Raw genomic sequence first — 21914 nt, 5'->3', positions numbered from 1 at the left:
ACACAGTGACTGAGTACATTGTATATATGTGATTCTCCTCTGTACAGTGCTGGGAATACAGAGGATGGGGACATCTCTCTGGGGTATTACTGTTACTGGGCCCATCTGTAGGAGACACACAGTGACTGAGTACATTGTATTTATGTGATTCTCCTCTGTACATTGCTGGGAATACAGAGGATGGGGACATCTCTCTGGGGTATAACTGTTACTGGCTCCATCTGTAGGAGACACACAGTGACTGAGTACATTGTATATATGTGATTCTCCTCTGTACAGTGCTGGGAATAAAGAGGATGGGGACATCTCTCTGGGGTATTACTGTTACTGGGCCCATCTGTAGGAGACACACAGTGACTGAGTACATTGTATATATGTGATTCTCCTCTGTACAGTGCTGGGAATAAAGAGGATGGGGACATCTCTCTGGGGTATTACTGTTACTGGGCCCATCTGTAGGAGACACACAGTGACTGAGCACATTGTATATATGTAATTCTCCTCTGTACAGTGCTGGGAATACAGAGGACAGGGACATCTCTCTGGGGTATTACTGTTACTGGCTCCATCTGTAGGAGACACACAGTAACTGAGTACATTGTATACATGTGATTATCAGGTGATGTGTGTATATAGGGGGCCCCCATACCTGCTCTCCCCTGTAAAATAAATGACAGTCTCCTCTTACCCAGTGATGTGAGGGGCCGGTGATTCTCCATCATCACGTCCTTGTACAAACCCCTGTGTTCCTCTATATTCTCCCCCTCCTGCATGGATACATAGAGAGTGACATCCTGACACCTTCTAGGAACCTGACACACACAATGATACAGTCATCACCCAGACACATCCCCTGGTGTTACTGTATAATGTCCCATTCCCAGAAGTCACCTCTCCAGTCATCACCCAGACACATCCCCTGGTGTTGCTGTATAATGTCCCATTCCCAGCAGTCACCTCTCCAGTCAGCTCCCAGACACATCCCCTGGTGTTACTGCATAATGTCCCATTCCCAGCAGTCACCTCTCCAGTCATCACCCAGACACATCCCCTGGTGTTACTGTATAATGTCCCATTCCCAGCGGTCACCTCTCCAGTCATCACTTAGACACATCATACCCTGGTGTTACTGTATAATGTCCCATTCCCAGCAGTCACCTCTCCAGTCATCACCTAGACACGTCCCCTGGTGTTACTGTATAATGTCCCATTCCCAGCAGTCACCTCTCCAGTCATCACCCAGACACATCCCCTGGTGTTACTGTATAATGTCCCATTCCCAGCAGTGACCTCTCCAGTCATCACCCAGACACGTCCCCTGGTGTTACTGTATAATGTCCCATTCCCAGCAGTCACCTCTCCAGTCATCACCCAGACACTTCCCCTGGTGTTACTGTATAATGTCCCATTCCCAGCGGTCACCTCTCCAGTCATCACTCAGACACATCATCCCCTGGTGTTACTGTATAATGTCCCATTCCCAGCAGTCACCTCTCCAGTCATCACCTAGACACATCCCCCGGTGTTACTGTATAATGTCCCATTCCCAGCAGTCACCTCTCCAGTCATCACCCAGACACATCCCCCGGTTACTGTATAATGTCCCATTCCCAGCAGTCACCTCTCCAGTCATCACCCAGGCACATCCACCGGTGTTACTGTATAATGTCCCATTCCCAGCAGTCAGCTCTCCAGTCATCACCCAGACACATCCCCTGGTGTTACTGTATAATGTCCCATTCCCAGCGGTCACCTCTCCAGTCATCACCCTGACACATCCCCTGGTGTTACTGTATAATGTCCCATTCCCAGCGGTCACCTCTCCAGTCATCACCCAGACACCTCCCCTGGTGTTACTGTATAATGTCCAATTCCCAGCAGTCACCTCTCCAGTCAGCAGGTGAATGTTCTTTTTGGTGAATTCCAGGATCTTCTGGTCATTGGGTCTCTTATGAATCAGTGAGTAAGGTGGAGGCACTGTGATGGGGCGCAGGATCCTGCTCAGTGTACCTGATACAAGGGGGTGTCTCACACTCACCGGATGTCTTCTTCACTACTGTGTAACCCTGTTTATTGGGGAAGACACCAAATATCACTGCATACAGTCCCAGATCCCCCCAACTACTTAGTCATGTCCCTGTATTATTACTATAGATATAAGAGATGTCATTGCTACGCTCCCAGAAACCCTCACCTCCATAGTCATGTCCCTGTATTATTACCCTAGATTTACTAAGCAGTGTTTGGAGACAGAGTGAAAAGTGATAAGAAAGTGATAAGGTGCCAGCCAATCAGCTCCCAACTGTCATTTTTCAAACACAGCCTGTGAGATGACAGTTGGGAGCTGATTGGCTGGCACCTTATCACTTTCTTATCACATTTCACTCTGCCTCCTAACACTGCTTAGTAAATAGTCATATAGGTCATATAGGACAAGTCAGGGCAGTAACTAGACTTTTTTAAATATGGACATAAGATTGTGCACCTGTAAAAAAGAGCCATGGCCTCATGGGGAAGGGCCAGGGAAGAGATAGGGGAGGCCAGGAGGTGCTGGGTGTAATAGAGGAGGAAATTACAAGTGAGAATGATAATAAACAGGAAAATTGACAGGCCCAAACAGCGCCCCCTGCCCTGCGGTGCCCTGTGTCATGGCACTGGTCGCTCTACCCTATTTACGGTCCTGGGACAAGTGTTAGGGGAGAGAATAGATGGGATTGGAAAGGAAGAGACAGGAGAGAGACTGGAAGGAGAATCAGTTACATAACAGACAGGAGTAAGGACAGAAGGGTCATTATTATATAATCACCACATGGGGGAATGTGACATACATGGAATATAATATGGAGAGGATAAAATATACATAACAGACAGGAGTAAGGACAGAAGGGTCATTATTATATAATCACCACATGGGGGAATGTGACATACATGGAATATAATATGGAGAGGATAAAGTATACGTAACAGAAAGGAGTAAGGACAGAAGGGTCATTATTATATAATCACCACATGGGGGAATGTGACATACATGGAATATAATATGGAGAGGATAAAGTATACATACCAGACAGGAGTAAGGACAGAAGGGTAATTATTATATAATCACCACATGGGGGAATGTGACATACATGGAATATAATATGGAGAGATAAAGTATACATAACAGACAGGAGTAAGGACAGAAGGGTCATTATTATATAATCACCACATGGGGGAATGTGACATACAGGGAATATAATATGGAGAGGATAAAGTATACATAACACACAGGAGTAAGGACAGAAGGGTCATTATTATATAATCACCACATGGGGGAATGTGACATACATGGAATATAATATGGAAATGATAAAGTATACATAACAGACAGGAGTAAGGACAGAAGGATAATTATTATATAATCACCACATGGGGGAATGTGACATACATGGAACATAATATGGAGAGGATAAAGTATACATAACAGACAGGAGTAAGGACAGAAGGGTCATTATTATATAGTCACCACATGGGGGAATGTGACAAACATGGAATATAATATGGAGAGGATAAAGTATACATAACAGACAGGAGTAAGGACAGAAGGGTAATTATTATATAATCACCACATGGGGGAATGTGACATACATGGAATATAATACGGAGAGGATAAAGTATACATAACAGACAGGAGTAAGGACAGAAGGGTCATTATTATATTATCACCACATGGGGGAATGTGACATACATGGAATATAATATGGAGAAGATAAAGTATACATAACAGACAGGAGGGTAATTATTATATAATCACCACATGGGGGAATGTGACATACAGGGAATATAATATGGAGAGGATAAAGTATACATAACAGACAGGAGTAAGGAAAGAAGGGTAATTATTATATTATCACCACGTGGGAGAATGTGACATACAGGGAATATAATATAGAGAGGATAAAGTATACATAACAGACAGGAGTAAGGACAGAGGGGTAATCATTATATAATCACCACATGGGAGAATGTGACATACATGGAATATAATATGGAGAGGATAAAGTATACATAACAGACAGGAGTAAGAACAGAAGGGTCATTATTATATAATCACCACGTGGGAGAATGTGACTTACAGGGAATATAATATGGAGAAGATAAAGTATACATAACAGACAGGAGTAAGGACAGAAGGGTAATTATTATATAGTCACCACATGGGGGAATGTGACATACATGGAATATAATATGGATGGAGAGGATAAAGTATACGTAACAGACAGGAGTAAGGACAGAAGGCTAATTATTATATAATCACCACATGGGAGAATGTGACATACAGGGAACATAATATGGAGAGGATAAAGTATACGTAACAGACAGGAGTAAGGACAGAAGGGTAATTATATAATCACCACATGGGGGAATGTCCCATAAGGGAAGCAGAAGCTGCGGAGGTCTCATGGGGGAGGGTAGAAAAGTATCACTGGAACAGCATGGAGATGCAGGGGATTACAGCCTCACAGGAAGGCAAATGGGAAATAAACAGTTAAATAAACAGAGTGGAGACATGAGAGCCATATAACAACAGGAAGGAGGTGGTAGATGCTCAGGAAACAGCGTCCAGGCACACTGTGGAGAGCAGACTGTGTCTTAAAATGGTGGCTCCCGTCGATCCCCAGGCACACTGTGGAGAGCAGACTGTGTCTTAAAATGGTGGCTCCCGTCGATCCCCAGGCACACTTGGGTAAACCAGGAGAGAAACACTAGGAAGACTAGGGGCAGAGGCAGGGCTGTGTGGGGAGTGCAGCGGTGGCCGCGACGATGACATCATGCAGCCCGCCAGCGAAGCTCCAAAATTTAGGCCGCGACTTGTGGAGGCTCACTAGGCCGCAATTCACTGGGTGCCATGGAGCCGCTTTAGCGTTCAGGAATCAGACCAGGGGGACTGCAGACACACCAGGAAGGGAGGACAAGCCGTCAGGGAGGTAATAGATGGGGTTATATTGCCATTAAAGGTGCATAAATCGGGAGCTCCGGGAAAGTGCTGCTGCCCAGGAAGCCAGTCAGACCATGCCCCCCCTTTAAAGCATTTTAAATATACACTCTGTGTGCACCCGGCTTTTCTCACCCAGACTGTCACAACTCTCGGACGGATTGTGGATGCGACCCATATTCAGCGAATTGGCTTGACCTATACCTGAGGCATGGAGTCTAATGTGCTGTTCACCAGGGACCCTCGAAAGAAGGTATGTGCTTGGCTGCGTCCGACACACAGGTCGCGGCCCTCAGGTTAGGTTTCCTTATACAGGTGCTGGTGAACTTTGGTCGGTCTGCAGGAGACTTTAGCGTAGTCGACGAGCCGGGTCAAAACAGACAAGACGGTACCAGGGAGCCGCCGATCTGGTAAGTACAAACCGGCATCCGGCGCACTGTGATGCAGACACTGCAGCCCTGTGATGTTCCTAGATGCAGTGCTCTACAGCCCTGTGATGTTCCTAGATGCAGTGCCCTACAGCCCTGTGATGTTCCTAGATGCAGTGCCCCATGGCACTGTAATGTTCCTAGATGCAGTGCCCCACGGCACTGTAATGTTCCTAGATGCAGTGCCCTACGACACTGTGATGTTCCTAAATGCAGTGCCCCACAGCATTGTAATGTTCCTAGATGCAGTGCCCTACAGCACTGTAATGTTCCTAGATGCAGTGCCCTGCAGCCCTGTGATGTTCCTTTATTTGCAGTACCCTACAGCACTGTGATGTTCCTAGATGCAGTGCCCTACAGCCCTGTGATGTTCCTAGATGCAGTGCCCTACAGCACTGTGATGTTCCTAGATGCAGTGCACTACAGCACTGTGATGTTCCTAGATGCAGTGCCCCACAGCATTGTAATGTTCCTAGATGCAGTGCCCCACAGCACTGTGATGTTCCTAGATGCCGTGCCCTGCGGCACTGTGATGTTTCTAGATGCCGTGCCCTGCGGCACTGTGATGTTCCTAGTTGCAGTGCACTACGGCATTGTGATGTTCCTAGATGCAGTGCACTACAGCACTGTGATGTTCCTAGATGCAGGGCACTACAGTACTGTGATGTTCCTAGATGCCATGCCCTACAGCACTGTGATGTTCCTAGTTGCAGTGCACTACAGCATTGTGATGTTCCTAGATGCAATACCCTACAGCCCTGTGATGTTCCTAGATGCAGTACCCTACAGCACTGTAATGTTCCTAGATGCAGTACCCTACAGCACTGTAATGTTCCTAGATGCAGTGCCCCACAGCACTGTAATGTTCCTAGATGCCGTGCCCCACAGCACTGTGATGTTCCTAGATGCAGTGCCCCACAGCACTGTGATGTTCCTAGATGCAGTGCCCCACAGCACTGTGATGTTCCTAGATGCAGTGCCCTACAGCCATATGATGTTCCTAGATGCAGTGCCCCACAGCACCGTGATGTTCCTAGATGCAGTGTCCTACGACACTGTGATGTTCCTAAATGCAGTGCCCTACAGCACTGTGATGTTCCTAGATGCAGTGCCCCACAGCATTGTAATGTTCCTAGATGCAGTGCCCCACAGCACTGTGATGTTCCTAGATGCAGTGCCTGCAGCCCTGTGATGTTCCTTTATTTGCAGTACCCTACAGCACTGTGATGTTCCTAGATGCAGTGCCCTACAGCCCTGTGATGTTCCTAGATGCAGTACCCTACAGCCCTGTGATGTTCCTAGATGCAGTGCCCTACAGCACTGTGATGTTCCTAGATGCAGTGCACTACAGCACTGTGATGTTCCTAGATGCAGTGCCCCACAGCATTGTAATGTTCCTAGATGCAGTGCCCCACAGCACTGTGATGTTCCTAGATGCAGTGCCCCACAGCACTGTGATGTTCCTAGTTGCAGTGCACTACAGCATTGTGATGTTCCTAGATGCAGTGCACTACAGCACTGTGATGTTCATAGATGCAGGGCTCTACAGTACTGTGATGTTCCTAGATGCCATGCCCTACAGCACTGTGATGTTCCTAGTTGCAGTGCACTACAGCATTGTGATGTTCCTAGATGCAGTACCCTACAGCCCTGTGATGTTCCTAGATGCAGTACCCTACAGCACTGTAATGTTCCTAGATGCAGTACCCTACAGCAGTGTAATGTTCCTAGATGCAGTGCCCCACAGCACTGTAATGTTCCTAGATGCCGTGCTCTACAGCACTGTGATGTTCCTAGATGCAGTGCTCTACAGCACTGTGATGTTCCTAGATGCAGTGCTCTACAGCACTGTGTTAAAACACATTTTTACTGTTTAATAAATATAAACATTTTATAGCAACTTGTTTCTTAGCCATGGTATGTAAACTAATCTTGGCACATGTCATTGGGACTTTATCCCCCTTACTGCTGGGTGGTGCTGCTAGCTGCCCTCCCTGTCCCTAGCATACACTGTATGCCAGCCCTGCGACCTTGAAGCTCCGCAGCCACCAGAAGTACTCCGATGCTGCTTAAATACGTCCCAGCACATCGTTGAACTTTCCTCAGCACCGGGAATTAGACATTTCCACGTCACAGCTGCTGGGCCCAGACGCACATACTATTATACATAGGAAAAGAGCAAGAATGAGGCGCTGGTCAGTTATAGGATTTATTCATTAACAAGGGGAAAACATACATAATCACAACAAAACACATAATTGCACCTTTGATAAAAGCCCAAAACCTTCATTAGTAAAAACACATTCTATATTGTTACAATAATTAGACATATAGATTAGCTAATTAGTAGGACTTCACTATAGCAATGCCTAACATAAAAGTGGCTGAATTATCTCCAGCTGATGCTGACAATCGCTCAGTAGCACAAGAAATGTTACTTCTGCTCACACACCTCAATCAGCAGCAGGAAAACGCCTGCTTAGTACTGTAGCACAGCACATTGTTAGTTCAGCAGCAGGAAAACGCCTGCTTAGTAATTGTAGCACAGCACATTGTTAGTTCAGCAGCAGGAAAACGCCTGCTTAGTAATTGTAGCACAGCACATTGTTAGTTCAGCAGCAGGAAAATGCCTGCTTAGTAATTGTAGCACAGCACATTGTTAGTTCAGCAGCAGGAAAACGCCTGCTTAGTAATTGTAGTGCAGCACATTGTTAGTTCAGCAGCAGCTGGCAGTATATCTCTCATACTCAGGGACTTGTCCACCTCCTTCCTGCATTGTACATGGGACTGTCACCCAATGACATATTTCTGGAGAGGTTTTCAGTTGTATTCCTCTACTCACTTAAATGCACCACTCTTCTCCCCCCTCCCCAGGTATGTGCAGTGTCAGGGATCCTCCACTCGCAGAAAAGGGGTAACTGATAGTCTCAGCTGTATCTGGTAACTGTGTCCTCCAAACCATGATACGGACATACCCTCCTTCCGTAGTTTTATTCAAGAATATTGTTTCTTTTAGTGCATGTGTTATATGAATTGGGTGGTATCCTCTTTCCACACTTGTGTCAGGGGACTCTAAGTCTTTTGGAAAAATGTTATTAATTATATATATATATATATATATATATTTATATATATATATATGTATATATATATGTGTGTATATATATATATATATATATATATATAGGTGAAGGTGTATGTAAGGACAGTGAACGATCACAAATTCCCCCAGAGCAAATTAATTGTTAAACATTATATAAAAAATAAGTGTATACATAAAGTGCAGTAAAGTGGTCAAATAGCACAAAAGTCAGTGATCCTTAAAATGAAAGGTGGCCGCAGTCTTCTTTAGACCCTGTTTGGCAGACGGAGAAGGCCGTTCTGGAAAGCGGTTAATAAGACATGCGCCTGATAGTGTAATATTATTAAAGTTGCAACCAGTGCTCAAATCAAATGTGCGTACCAAAAGAAAACACTTTAAAGCTTATCTGAATTCCAAATTGCAAAGTTCACACTGAATGGGATGGACTCAGGATGTCATCAGTTGGATCACCTTAAAAGAGTTAATTCAAGCCCATAAGGGAGAGGGATAATATAGTGTAGTATTTTCTACATATATATTGTGCAAATATAATAAAGGCTGCGTACCAAATAATGCTATATTTATAGCCTGTAGTAATGTCTTTCCAAAAATCTCCTAGTATCCCTTTTTAGTACTCCACAGGAATGTATATGATGAGTACACACAAGCAGGCTATAAATATAGCATTATTTGGTACGCAGCCTTATATTTGCTACAATATATATGAAGGAAATACTGCACTATATTATCCCTCTCCCTTATGGGCTTGAATTAGCTCTTTTAAGGTGATCCAGCTGATGACATCCTGAGTCCATCCCATTCTGTGTGAACTTTGCAATTTGGAATTCAAATAAGCTATAAAGTTTTTCCTTTTGGTACGCACATTTGATTTGAGCGCCGGTTGCCACTTTAATAATATTACACTATCAGGGGCATGTTTATTTAACATATATATATTATTTATATATATATAATATATATATGCACACTCACCCCCTCCTTCCAGAGAAGATTCCTGGACTTGCACTCCACCACAAAAAAAAACAGGTTTAATCCAACATAAAGGTTACATAATACAGACCAATTTTGGGCCTCTGAATTGGTCTGTATTATGTAACCTTTATATTGGATTAGACCTGTTTTTTTTTTGTGGTGGAGTGCAAGTCCTGGAATCTTCTCTGGAAGGAGCAGGTGAGTGTGCATTTTTACTTTACAAATGGACTCTGCGTCTGCACCAGTCGAATGTGAATTAGTATGGTTGTGTGCCTGCTCGGATTGAACATATATATATATGTATGTATGTATGTGTATATATATATATATACATATATATATATATATATATATATATGTCCATACATTTCTAATTAATAAAAATATTTATAAATAATGGTGTAGGATGTGTTTCACCACAAGTTTGTTGCTTCCACAGTGGGTTTTCTTTCTAGAAGGATGTATTTTTTTGTGTTTAGTAATTTTTTAGGTTGATGTTACGACTAATATAGAGGGAGAAGAAGAGACATATGTGACTGATAATAAGGCAGAAGATATAGAGGGAGAAGTTGAGACGTATGTTACTGATATGAAGCCAGAAGATATAAAGGGCGAAGAAGAGATGTATGTGACTGATATAAAGGCAGAAGATATAGAGGGAGAAGAGACGTATGTGACTGATATTAAGGCAGAAGATACAGAGGGAGAAGAAGAGACATATGTGACTGATAATAAGGCAGAAGATACAGAGGGAGAAGAAGAGACGTCTGTTACTGATATGAAGCCAGAAGATATAAAGGGCGAAGAAGAGACGTATGTGACTGATATAAAGGCAGAAGATGTAGAGAGAGAAGAAGAGATGTATGTGACTGATATTGAGGCAGAAGATACAGAGGGAGGAGAACAGACGTATGTGACTGATATTAAGGCAGAAGATATAGAGGGAGGAGAAGAGACATATGTGACTGATATGAAGGCAGAAGATATAGAGGGAGAAGAAGAGATGTATGTGAGGGGTGATCAGCAGTGTAAGGAGGAGGAAAACCCTACAGATATCAGCACAGGTGAGTAATAAAGACTTGTTACAGAAAAGAGTCAAATACTCCTTGCACTACATCACAGGGCTGTAACTAGCTATGGGCAACCGGTGCTGTCGCACAGGTTGCAGAGGCTCTGTGGGCAGCACCTTTAACCGGCCCTTGCTCCTGGCTAGCAGTATGCCTGCAGCCAGGATTGCTGTGGAGTACCCGGGGAGCATCCTGTGTACACTCCAGATAAGCATCCTGGCCAGTATATGCAGCATTTCGTCGCACTTACTGAAGTAGTGGGTCACGCCTCTTCCATGTAATGTAATGACGTTGCATGCTCAATGGGTGGGGTCAGCACAAGGTGCAACTGTACCCTGCTACAGCCTGCTACAACAATCCCTTATTCTACACGCTCAGCCAAAGCTTGGCCTGCCCTACTAATACTACATAGAATAATATGATGAATATTGTGCTCACTTCCTAATAAGAAGGACTAGTAGACTGAAGGGATCACCATGAGGGCGGGGAACACGTCTTTTGGGATGAAATAATTTCCGCCCACACTACTCGCCTGCTTTTTTATAATGGAAATTTGCAATGAAAACAAATATTCATGTAAATATTCCCCAAAATGGCGACCTCTGCGCATTTCCAGCTTCTCTCTCCGTACATCCCATGGACATTGCGCATCTTTCCTGTAAGCCTGGAGGCAGCAGTGTCTTGTTCACGTGCCTTCAGCTTTCATGGTCTAGTACAGGCCTGGCCAACCTGTGGCCCTCCAGCTGTTGTATAACTACACATCCCGACATGCCCTGCCACAGTTTTAGCATTTCCTAATAGCCAAGCTGCGGCAGGTCATGCTGGGACTTATAGTTTCACAGCAGCTGGAGAGCTACATGATGGCCAGGCCTGGTCTAGTATGTCAGAACACATTATATCTATAGTATATGAGATATTCTCCTGTGATGGCTCAAAGTTATCTCCAGCGCAAGTAAATTATTAAAACAAACATGTCTGTGCCTGGATTACTCATATTGTCCATTTGCCCCGGTGACGCCTTTGCCTTTTGCATATTGGAGTTTCCTATTCATGCCTTCCGTACTAAGGAGACCAGTCATGTAACAAGTCACAGTAATTTAGTTTTCTTCATGATGAGTAAATAATCTGTGTAATAAGTGTCAGGGTTATCACAGGAGGAATGTAATTATCCTGTTATTGTGAAATTTTAATTATATTTAATTTTGGTTTCCTGATGCGATAATTTATGTAGAGAGGTTTGGGCTGGATCCCCGCTGTGTTATATACATTTTCTGTATGTAAAGAACTGATGTGGCTCTGTAAGGTGTATACCCTCTGACTATCTGACAGGAGAGAACCTGTGTAATACACTGTATGTTTGGGGTAACTGTCTTTGTAAAGACAAATTCTATGAGCAATAAATACCCAATTGCCTTAGACACCTGCATCTGCTCGTATCCTGTTACTACCAGAGTAGTACCAAACACTACTTCCAGCTGTTCTGGTTGAGTCCAGTGTCTCCAAGCTCTCTGCCAGCTGCCCTGTGCAGACTGGTCCACAGTGAGAGATCAGTGGCAATTAGCCAACACCACCCAGAAGTCAGTAACAGGTGGTTGCTGACAGTAACAATCCCTATGAGTGTTAAAGTAAGCCCAAAATAATTCTACGATCACCTGGAGGAACAAGGACATCTGGCACTTTGGGGCTTGTCACCTCCGCCAACTATCTGTGTGTATCCAGCAAAGGACGGTATAGGGATTTGTTCATAGTTTGCTTAAAACATTTAAGCTTGCAGCCCAGCATCAGGAGTTCCTACTATTCTGCAAGTTCCTACTCTGTGAATGATCCTTCATACACCACTAACTTGTAGTTACAATCTTCCTCACCTCCCAGCTACAGAAGATAATTGTGAAACAAAAACCTATTGCCATGTGACTGGTACCATGTAACGTATGGGTAACAGCCAGCGCTGGCCTATTTCTTTTGTTTCAAAATTGCACCTAAAGTCCTGAATGCTGTCAATCAAGCCAATATGATACCGTTTTGGGTGTGTCTCACTAGCCTATGCTTGTTTAGGCGTTAGCCTCTGGATCTGGGAGGTGAGCACATGTTACCAGCAGTATAATGGTGTGTGATGTATATACAATATAGATACTTGCAGGAACCTTGATACTGGGCTGTAAGCTTAAATGTTTTGCTTACGTCCTTGTGCTTGGATTGCTAGATGCACCCAGGTTTGTAGTGATGGCGCCAATGCCGACAACAATTGTCTTTATGTTTTGTATTAGAATAAACATGTAAACCCTGTGATAATTATAACATAATAAGTGACCGTTATACATTGTACCATGACACAACGGAACTTCCCCATTTGTTGCTAATTTGGGGACCTGTCACCGTAATCTCTATTGGGAAAACTATCCCTGGTACAGGGAAACATTACTTTTATCATATATTTATTTTATTCCCAGCAGATGTATGTAACAGAAGGAAAATCTCAGAGGGACATCTCATCTTATCTACAGTTGGTGACATAGAAGATCACAACATCATCCGAGATTCTCTAGGACAAAACCCTAAAACCACAATTATACATCCAGCACCTCACAGTGCACATGTGTCATCTGATCCCTCTGATTATGGGGAATGTTCTCCTGATACCTCAGATAGTGGTACACCTATTACAGCTCCTGCAGTAGATACAATATTTTCCTGTTCTATAGGTGCCCAACAGAAGACATACGTCATTAATGATCAACCAATGAAGACCAGTGCAAAACCCCATACATGCTCTGAGTGTGAAAAATGATTCACCTATAAATCAGCTCTTGTTACACATCAGAGACATCACACAGGTGAGAAACCATTTCCATGCTCTGATTGTGGGAAGTGTTTCAAAGACAAAACATATCTTGTTAGACATCAAAGATGTCACACAGGTGAGAAACCGTTTCCATGCTCTGAGTGTGGGAAATGTTTTACACAGAAGTCAGATCTTGTTATACATCAAAGAATTCACAGAGGTGAGAAACCATTTACATGCTCTGAGTGTGCGAAATGTTTTACCAGAAAATCAATTCTTGTTATGCATCAGAGAAGTCACACAGGTGAGAAACCAATTTCATGCTCTGAGTGTGGAAAATGTTTTACAAGAAAATCAAGTCTACTTACACATCAGAGACGTCACACAAGTGAGAAACCATTTCCGTGCTCTGACTGTGGGAAATGTTTTACAAATAAATCAAATCTTATAAGACATCAGAGAAATCACACAGATGAGAAACCATTTCCATGCTCTGAGTGTGGGAAATGTTTTACACAGAAATCAGAACTTGTTATACATCAGAGAAATCACACAGGTGAGAAACCATTTCCATGCTCTGAGTGTGGGAAATGTTTTACACAGAAATCAGAACTTGTTATACATCAGAGAAATCACACAGGTGAGAAACCATTTTCTTGCTCTGAGTGTGGGAAATGTTTTACCAGAAAATCAGTTCTTATTAAACATCAGAAACGTCACACAGGTGAGAAACCATTTTCATGCTCTGAGTGTGGGAAATGTTTTACACAGAAATCAAATCTTGTTACACATCAAATAATACATAAAAAAAGAGGTAATAGACATAAAACACAGTACTTTAGCCAAAATATTTTAAACATTTGAATTGCTTAATCTATTATGTTTTGAGGGTATGCAGCCGGGATGCCGATGGTCTAAATGCCGACTGTCGGCAACCCGAATGTCTAATCCCAGCAAGGGTCTAATGACAGGCGTCAAAATCCCAACGCCTGTCATTTTACCTATGCCGAAAGCCCGACGCCTGGCATACCGATCAAAATTGCGCCAAGCGCGGACAGTTGCGGGGGGGAGAGGGTTAGGTTAGGGGCTCCTGGGGGGGACTTAGGGTTAGGCACCCCCCCTGGGAGACGTAGGCTTCAGCTGTGGGGAAGGGGAGGTTAGGGTTAGGCACTTGGGGGAGAGGTTAGGGTTAGGCACACCTTAGGGGGGGTTAGGTTAGCGATACTTACCTTTAATGAACAATCGGGATTTTCAACCCTGCCAGGCTGCTGCTGTCGGGATTAGAAACATGCGGCCGGTGATATTACATACTGATTCCATTTTGAGTATCAGTAATAGTAGAATGGACAATACACAGCGCCATCAGTGAACAAACATTGGTACATTTTTCACACAACAATCTACCTTAATAAAAGGAAAGTATATATTACACAGTCATGGACAACGAAAGGGAACAGGGAGGGAAAGGTGTATTTTGTGTTGCTAATCAAAAGCAAGTAATCCTCAATCTTCTTGAACTTTACCCAAGAGATCCATGTGGTGACAAATTCCCAATGTCAGTCCATCGTGGAGAACATCACATCTTCCATCTGATGTTATACGTATGTGATGTAATGAGTTGCTGTAATTGTCATTACCTGTGTGTGATGGGGATCAGTGAAGCATAGATTATAGTAGCACACTGCCTGTTATATACTCACACACACATAGTGCTATGTATGTCCTCTCATCACTCTGCATTTCATTCCACTGACCAATAGGCTCAGATGTAGGCCTGTGTCTTATCAGCCAGACTATATCTTACCATTCAGTCTTAGGGGGCAGATAGCTGAGGGGGCAACTAACTGTGGTAATACACAAAGTGTGCAATAACTAAGTGGGTTTTCTAAACAAGTTAAAATAAAAACAGTGTAACAAACATTGATCACCATCTGTAACCAGGTAACTTCATATTCAAACCTGATATTTGTTTATGTACTGTCCTACAAATTTCACCTTTTAATCCAAAATCAAAATGTTTTAAAAATTGATTGTTCTAATATCACTCCATGGTATCTTCTCTAACGCTATTACATCCGTCACTCTCCCTGTATGTCACCCCTCTGTACACATTGCCTCCTCATTGCTCTACTCCCCTCTTATATACACACATGATCTTTTTCCTATATCACTCCATGGTATCTTCTCTAAGGCGATTACATCCGTCACTCTCCCTGTATATCACCCCTCTGTACACATTGTCTCCTCATTACTCTACTCCTCTCTTATATACACACATGATCTTTTTCCTATATCACTCCAAGGTATCTTCTCTAAGGCTATTACATCCGTCACTCTCCCTGTATATCACCCCTCTGTACACATTGTCTCCTCATTACTCTACTCCCCTCTTATATACACACATGAGCTGTTTCCTATATCACTCCATGGTATCTTCTCTAAGGCTATTACATCCATCACTCTCCCTGTATCTCACCCCTCTGTACACATTGCCTCCTCATTACTCTACTCCCCTCTTATATACACACATGAGCTTTTTCCTATATCACTCCATGGTATCTTCTCTAAGGCTATTACATCCATCACTCTCCCTGTATCTCACCCATCTGTACACATTGTCTCCTCATTACTCTACTCCTCTCTTATATACACACACAAGTTTTTTCCTATATCACTCCATGGTATCTTCTCTAAGGCAATTACATCCGTCACTCTCCCTGTATCTCACCCCTCTGTGCACATTGTCTCCTCATTACTCTACTCCCCTCTTATATACACACATGAGCTTTTTCCTATATCACTCCACGGTATCTTCTCTAAGGCTATTACATCCATCACTCTCCCTGTATGTCACCCCTCTGTACACATTGCCTCCTCATTACTCTCCTCCCCTCTTATATACACACATGAGCTTTTCCTATATCACTCCATGGTATCTTCTCTAAGGCTATTACATCCATCACTCTCCCTGTATCTCATCCCTCTGTACACATTGCCTCCTCATTACTCTATTCCCCTCTTATAAACACACATGGGCTTTTTCCTATATCACTCCATGGTATCTTCTCTAAGGCTATTACATCCGTCACTCTCCCTGTATGTCACCACTCTGTACACATTGCCACCTCATTAATCTACTCCCCTCTTATATACACACATGAGCTTTTCCTATATCACTCCATGGTATCTTCTCTAAGGCTATTACATCTGTCACTCTCCCTTTATCTCACCCCTCTGTACACATTGCCTCCTCATTTCTCTAATCCCCTCTTATATACATACATGAGCATTTTCCTATATCACTCCATGATATCTTCTCTAAGGCTATTACACCCATCACTCTCCCTGTATGTCACCCCTCTGTACACATTGCCTCCTCATTACTCTACTCCCCTCTTATATACATACATGAGCTTTTTTCCTATATCACTCCATGGTATCTTCTCTAAGGCTATTACATCCATCACTCTCCCTGTATGTCACCCCTCTGTACACATTGCCACCTCATTAATCTACTCCCCTCTTATATACACACATGAGCTTTTCCTATATCACTCCATGGTATCTTCTCTAAGGCTATTACATCTGTCACTCTCCCTGTATCTCACCCCTCTGTACACATTGCCTCCTCATTTCTCTAATCCCCTCTTATATACATACATGAGCTTTTTCCTATATCACTCCATGATATCTTCTCTAAGGCTATTACACCCATCACTCTCCCTGTATGTCACCCCTCTGTACACATTGCCTCCTCATTACTCTACTCCCCTCTTATATACATACATGAGCTTTTTTCCTATATCACTCCATGGTATCTTCTCTAAGGTTATTACATCCGTCACTCTCCCTGTATGTCACCCCTCTGTACACATTGCCACCTCATTACTCTACTCCCCTCTTATATACACACATGAGCTTTTCCTATATCACTCCATGGTATCTTCTCTAAGGCTATTACATCTGTCACTCTCCCTGTATATCACCCCTCTGTACACATTGCCTCCTCATTACTCTACTCCCCTCTTATATACACACAAGCTTTTTCCTATATCACTCCATGGTATCTTCTCTAAGGCTATTACATCCGTCATTCTCCGTGTATGTCACCCCTCTGTACACATTGCCTCCTCATTACTCTACTCCCCTCTTATATACACACATGGGCTTTTTCCTATATCACTCCATGGTATCTTCTCTAAGGCTATTACATCCATCACTCTCCCTGTATGTCACCCCTCTGTACACATTGCCACCTCATTACTCTACTCCCCTCTTATATACATACATGAGCTATTTTCTTATTTCACTGCATGGTATCTTCTCTAAGGCTATTACATCCATCACTCTCCCTGTATCTCACCCCTCTGTACACATTGCCGCCTCATTTCTCTAATCCCCTCTTATATACACACATGAGATTTTTCCTATATCACTCCATGATATCTTCTCTAAGGCTATTACACCCATCACTCTCCCTGTATGTCACCCCTCTGTACACATTGCCTCCTCATTACTCTACTCCCCTCTTATATATACACATGAGCTTTTCCTATATCACTCCATGGTATCTTCTCTAAGGCTATTACATCTGTCACTCTCCCTGTATCTCACCCCTCTGTACACATTGCCTCCTCATTAATCTACTCCCCTCTTATATACACACATGAGCTTTTTCCTATATCACTCCATGGTATCTTCTCTAAGGCTATTACATCCGTCACTCTCCCTGTATCTCACCCCTGTGTACACATTGCCACCTCATTACTCTACTCCCCTCTTATATACACACATGAGCTTTTTACTATATCACTCCATGGTATATTCTCTGAGGCTATTACATCCGTCACTGCGTTGCCTCCTCATTACTTTATGCCTCTCTTATATATACATATGAGCTTTTTTGTTATCTATATACACTGACAAACATCCTTAACCTGTCACCATAAAAATCTTTCATACACCTCCTACAACTATAATTATCTCTATCCTACTTCTAGTAGCTAGTTACATATCACCAAATCCAGGCCCCACTCAAAACAGAATATAAATCCAGCTAACTTCATAAACATCATGTTTCTCCCATCACCCTCCCAGTTACTATAATGTGCCTTATGGCATGCTGCTCTGTTTGTAACAAATTTACATCCATCCATGACTCTTAACCTCAACCTTCTGGCGATAACAGAAACATGGCTCACACAATCAGACACTCCCTCCCCTGCAGCACTGTCACACAATCAGACGCTCCCTCCCCTGCAGCACTGTCACACAATCAGACACTCCCTCCCCTGCAGCACTGTCACACAATCAGACACTCCCTCCCCTGCAGCACTGTCACACAATCAGACACTCCCTCCCCTGCAGCACTGTCACACGGTGACTACACGTCACACACACCTCCAGGCCTGGTAATAGTAAAGGAGGTGGGGTAGGATTATTACTGTCCCAATCTATCACATACACAGTTCTCCCACAGGTACCATCACTCACATTTACATAATTTGTACATTCTATCAGGACTGTCACCCCTTTCTCTCTGTGTGTTACTGTTTATCACCCACCTGGGCCACCCCAACAATCTCTAGAACATATTTCTGCCTGGCTCCCTCACTTCCTATCCTCAGACATCTCCACCATCATCATGGGTGATATCAGTATCTCTACTGACATTCCCCAATCACCTCATTTCTCCTATCTACTCTCTGTAACCTCCTCTCTCTGCCTCTCCCATTGGTCTCCCCTACTCATCAGGAGGGTCTCTGCCTTGTTCTGCTAACACCAAGGAAGAACTAGAAGAGGTTGTCTATCATTGGTGCACATGTATAATATATAACTTATTGTTAGCTGTAACGTGTATAGTTTATATACAGTCAGTGAGTTATTATTATAGAATGAAGCGTGTGTAATAAGGAAATACTGAGCCCTACGGCCCTACCATTAATTGCTCATATTTATGTGTATATATACGTGTCTTTCTCACTTGTTGTATATCGTTATATAGTTATATAGTGTGATAATAAATTATTTATTCCAAATCCCTCAATATTGATCAGCGTTTTATTCTCTGTACTTTTATGTCTATATCACATTCATTGGTGATCCCAAAACATCTCTCTCCTTCATCCACTATGATCTTTCATAGAGAATATCATCTGATTCCTTTTACAGTACTGACAAATTAGCCAGAGAATAGTGTTTTCTACAATGTATCTCTTATTATAATCCTCATATAGTTGCTGTATCTATTCTGCAGCTCATATACACTCTGTGGTCTGTGGTTACTACAATGTATCATTTATTATACTCCTCATATGTATACTGTATCTATTCTGCAGCTCATATACACTCTGTGGTTACTACAATGTATCATTTATTATACTCCTCATATGTATACTGTATCTATTCTGCAGCTCATATACTCTCCGTGGTTACTACAATGTATCATTTATTATACTCATAGGTTTACTGTATCTATTCTGCAGCTCATATACACTGTGGTGTCTACAATGTATCATTTATTATACTCCTCATAGGTATACTGTATCTATTCTGCAGCTCATATACACTCCGTGGTTACTACAATGTATCATTTATTATATTCCTCATATGTATACTGTATCTATTCTGCAGCTCATATACACTCCATGGTTATTACAATGTATCATTTATTATACTCCTCATATGTATACTGTATCTATTCTGCAGCTCATATACACTCCGTGGTGTCTACACTGTATCATTTATTATACTCACATGTATACTGCTTTTATTCTGCAGGTCATATACACTCCGTGGTTACTACAATGTATCATTTATTATATTCCTCATATGTATACTGTATCTATTCTACAGCTCATATACACTCCGTGGTTACTACAATGTATCAATTATTATACTCATATGTATACTGTATCTATTCTGCAGCTCATATACACTCTGTGGTGACTACAATGTATATATTATTATACTCCATTATGTATACCGTATCTATACTGCAGATCATATGCACTCCGTGGTTACTACAATGTATCATTTATTATACTCCTCATATTTATACTGTATCTATTCTGCAGCTCATATACACTCTGGTTACTACAATGTATCATTTATTATACTCATATGTATACTGTATCTATTCTGCAGCTCATATACACTCCGTGGTTACTACAATGTATAATTTATTATACTCCTCATAGGTATACTGTATCTATTCTGCAGCTCAAATACACTCTGTGGTGTCTACACTGTATAATTTATTATACTCACATGTATGATGTATCTATTCTGCAGCTCATATACACTCCATGGTGTCTACAATGTATCATTTATTATACTCATATGTATACTGTATCTATTCTGCAGCTCATATACACTCTGTGGTGTTTACAATGTATCTTTTATTATACTCCTCATATGTATGATGTATCTATTCTGCAGCTCATATACACTCCGTGGTGTCTACAATGTATCATTTATTATACTCATATGTATACTGTATCTATTCTGCAGCTCATATACACTCTGTGGTGTCTACAATGTATCATTTATTATACTCATATGTTTAATGTATCTATTCTGCAGCTCATATACACTCCGTGGTAACTACAATGTAACATTTATTATACTCCTCATATGTATACTGTATCTATTCTGCAGCTCATATACACTCCGTGGTAACTACAATGTATAATTTATAATACTCCTCATATGTATACTGTATCTATTCTGCAGCTCATATACACTCTGTGGTTACTACAATGTATAATTTATTATACTCCTCATATGTATACTGTATCTATTCTGCAGCTCATATACACTCCGTGTTTACTACAATTTATCATTTATTATACTCCTCATATGTATACTGTATCTATTCTGCAGCTCATATACACTCCGTATTTACTACAATGTATCATTTATTATACTCCTCATATGTATACTGTATCTATTCTGCAGCTCATATATACTCTGGTGTCTACAATGTATCATTTATTATATTCCTCATATGTATACTGTATCTATTCTGCAGCTCATATACACTCCGCGGTTACTACAATGTATCATTTATTACACACCTCATATGTATACTGTATCTATTCTGCAGCTCGTATACACTCCGTTGTTACTACAATGTATCATTTATTATACTCCTCATTTGTTTACTGTATCTATTCTGCAGCTCATATACACTCCGTGGTGTCTACAATGTATCATTTATTATACTCCTCATATGTATACTGTATCTATTCTGCAGCTCATATACACTCCATGGTTACTACAATGTATCATTTATTATACTCATATGTATACTGTATCTATTCTGCAGCTCATATACACTCCGTGGTTACTACAATGTTTCATTTATTATACTCATAGGTTTACTGTATCTATTCTGCAGCTCATATACACTCTGTGGTGTCTACAATGTATCATTTATTATACTCCTCATAGGTATACTGTATCTATTCTGCAGCTCATATACACTCCCTGGTTACTACAATGTATCATTTATTATATTCCTCATATGTATACTGGATCTATTCTGCAGCTCATATACACTCCATGGTTACTACAATGTATAATT

General features: G+C 42.0%; 1 protein-coding gene across 1 annotated transcript in view; it reads left to right on the top strand.

Annotated features, from left to right (window-relative positions):
• Nucleotides 1–1982: 1982 nt before the first annotated feature.
• Nucleotides 1983–21914, top strand: part of LOC148454019 (uncharacterized) — a 36281-nt gene continuing 16349 nt past the window's right edge. Inside the window, 5 exon segments of the mRNA XM_088461347.1 lie at nt 1983–2006; nt 4340–4378; nt 9993–10542; nt 12996–13190; nt 13284–14141. Of these exon segments, the coding sequence (XP_088317473.1) occupies nt 1983–2006; nt 4340–4378; nt 9993–10542; nt 12996–13190; nt 13284–14141 (1666 nt within the window).

The sequence above is a fragment of the Taudactylus pleione genome, unplaced genomic scaffold, assembly GCF_031769625.1.
Source record: "Taudactylus pleione unplaced genomic scaffold, aTauple2 ptg001040l, whole genome shotgun sequence".
Classification (NCBI taxonomy): Eukaryota; Metazoa; Chordata; class Amphibia; order Anura; family Myobatrachidae; genus Taudactylus; species Taudactylus pleione.
Note: the sequence above shows the minus strand (reverse complement) of the source record. Positions and strands in the feature narration are given on the sequence as shown.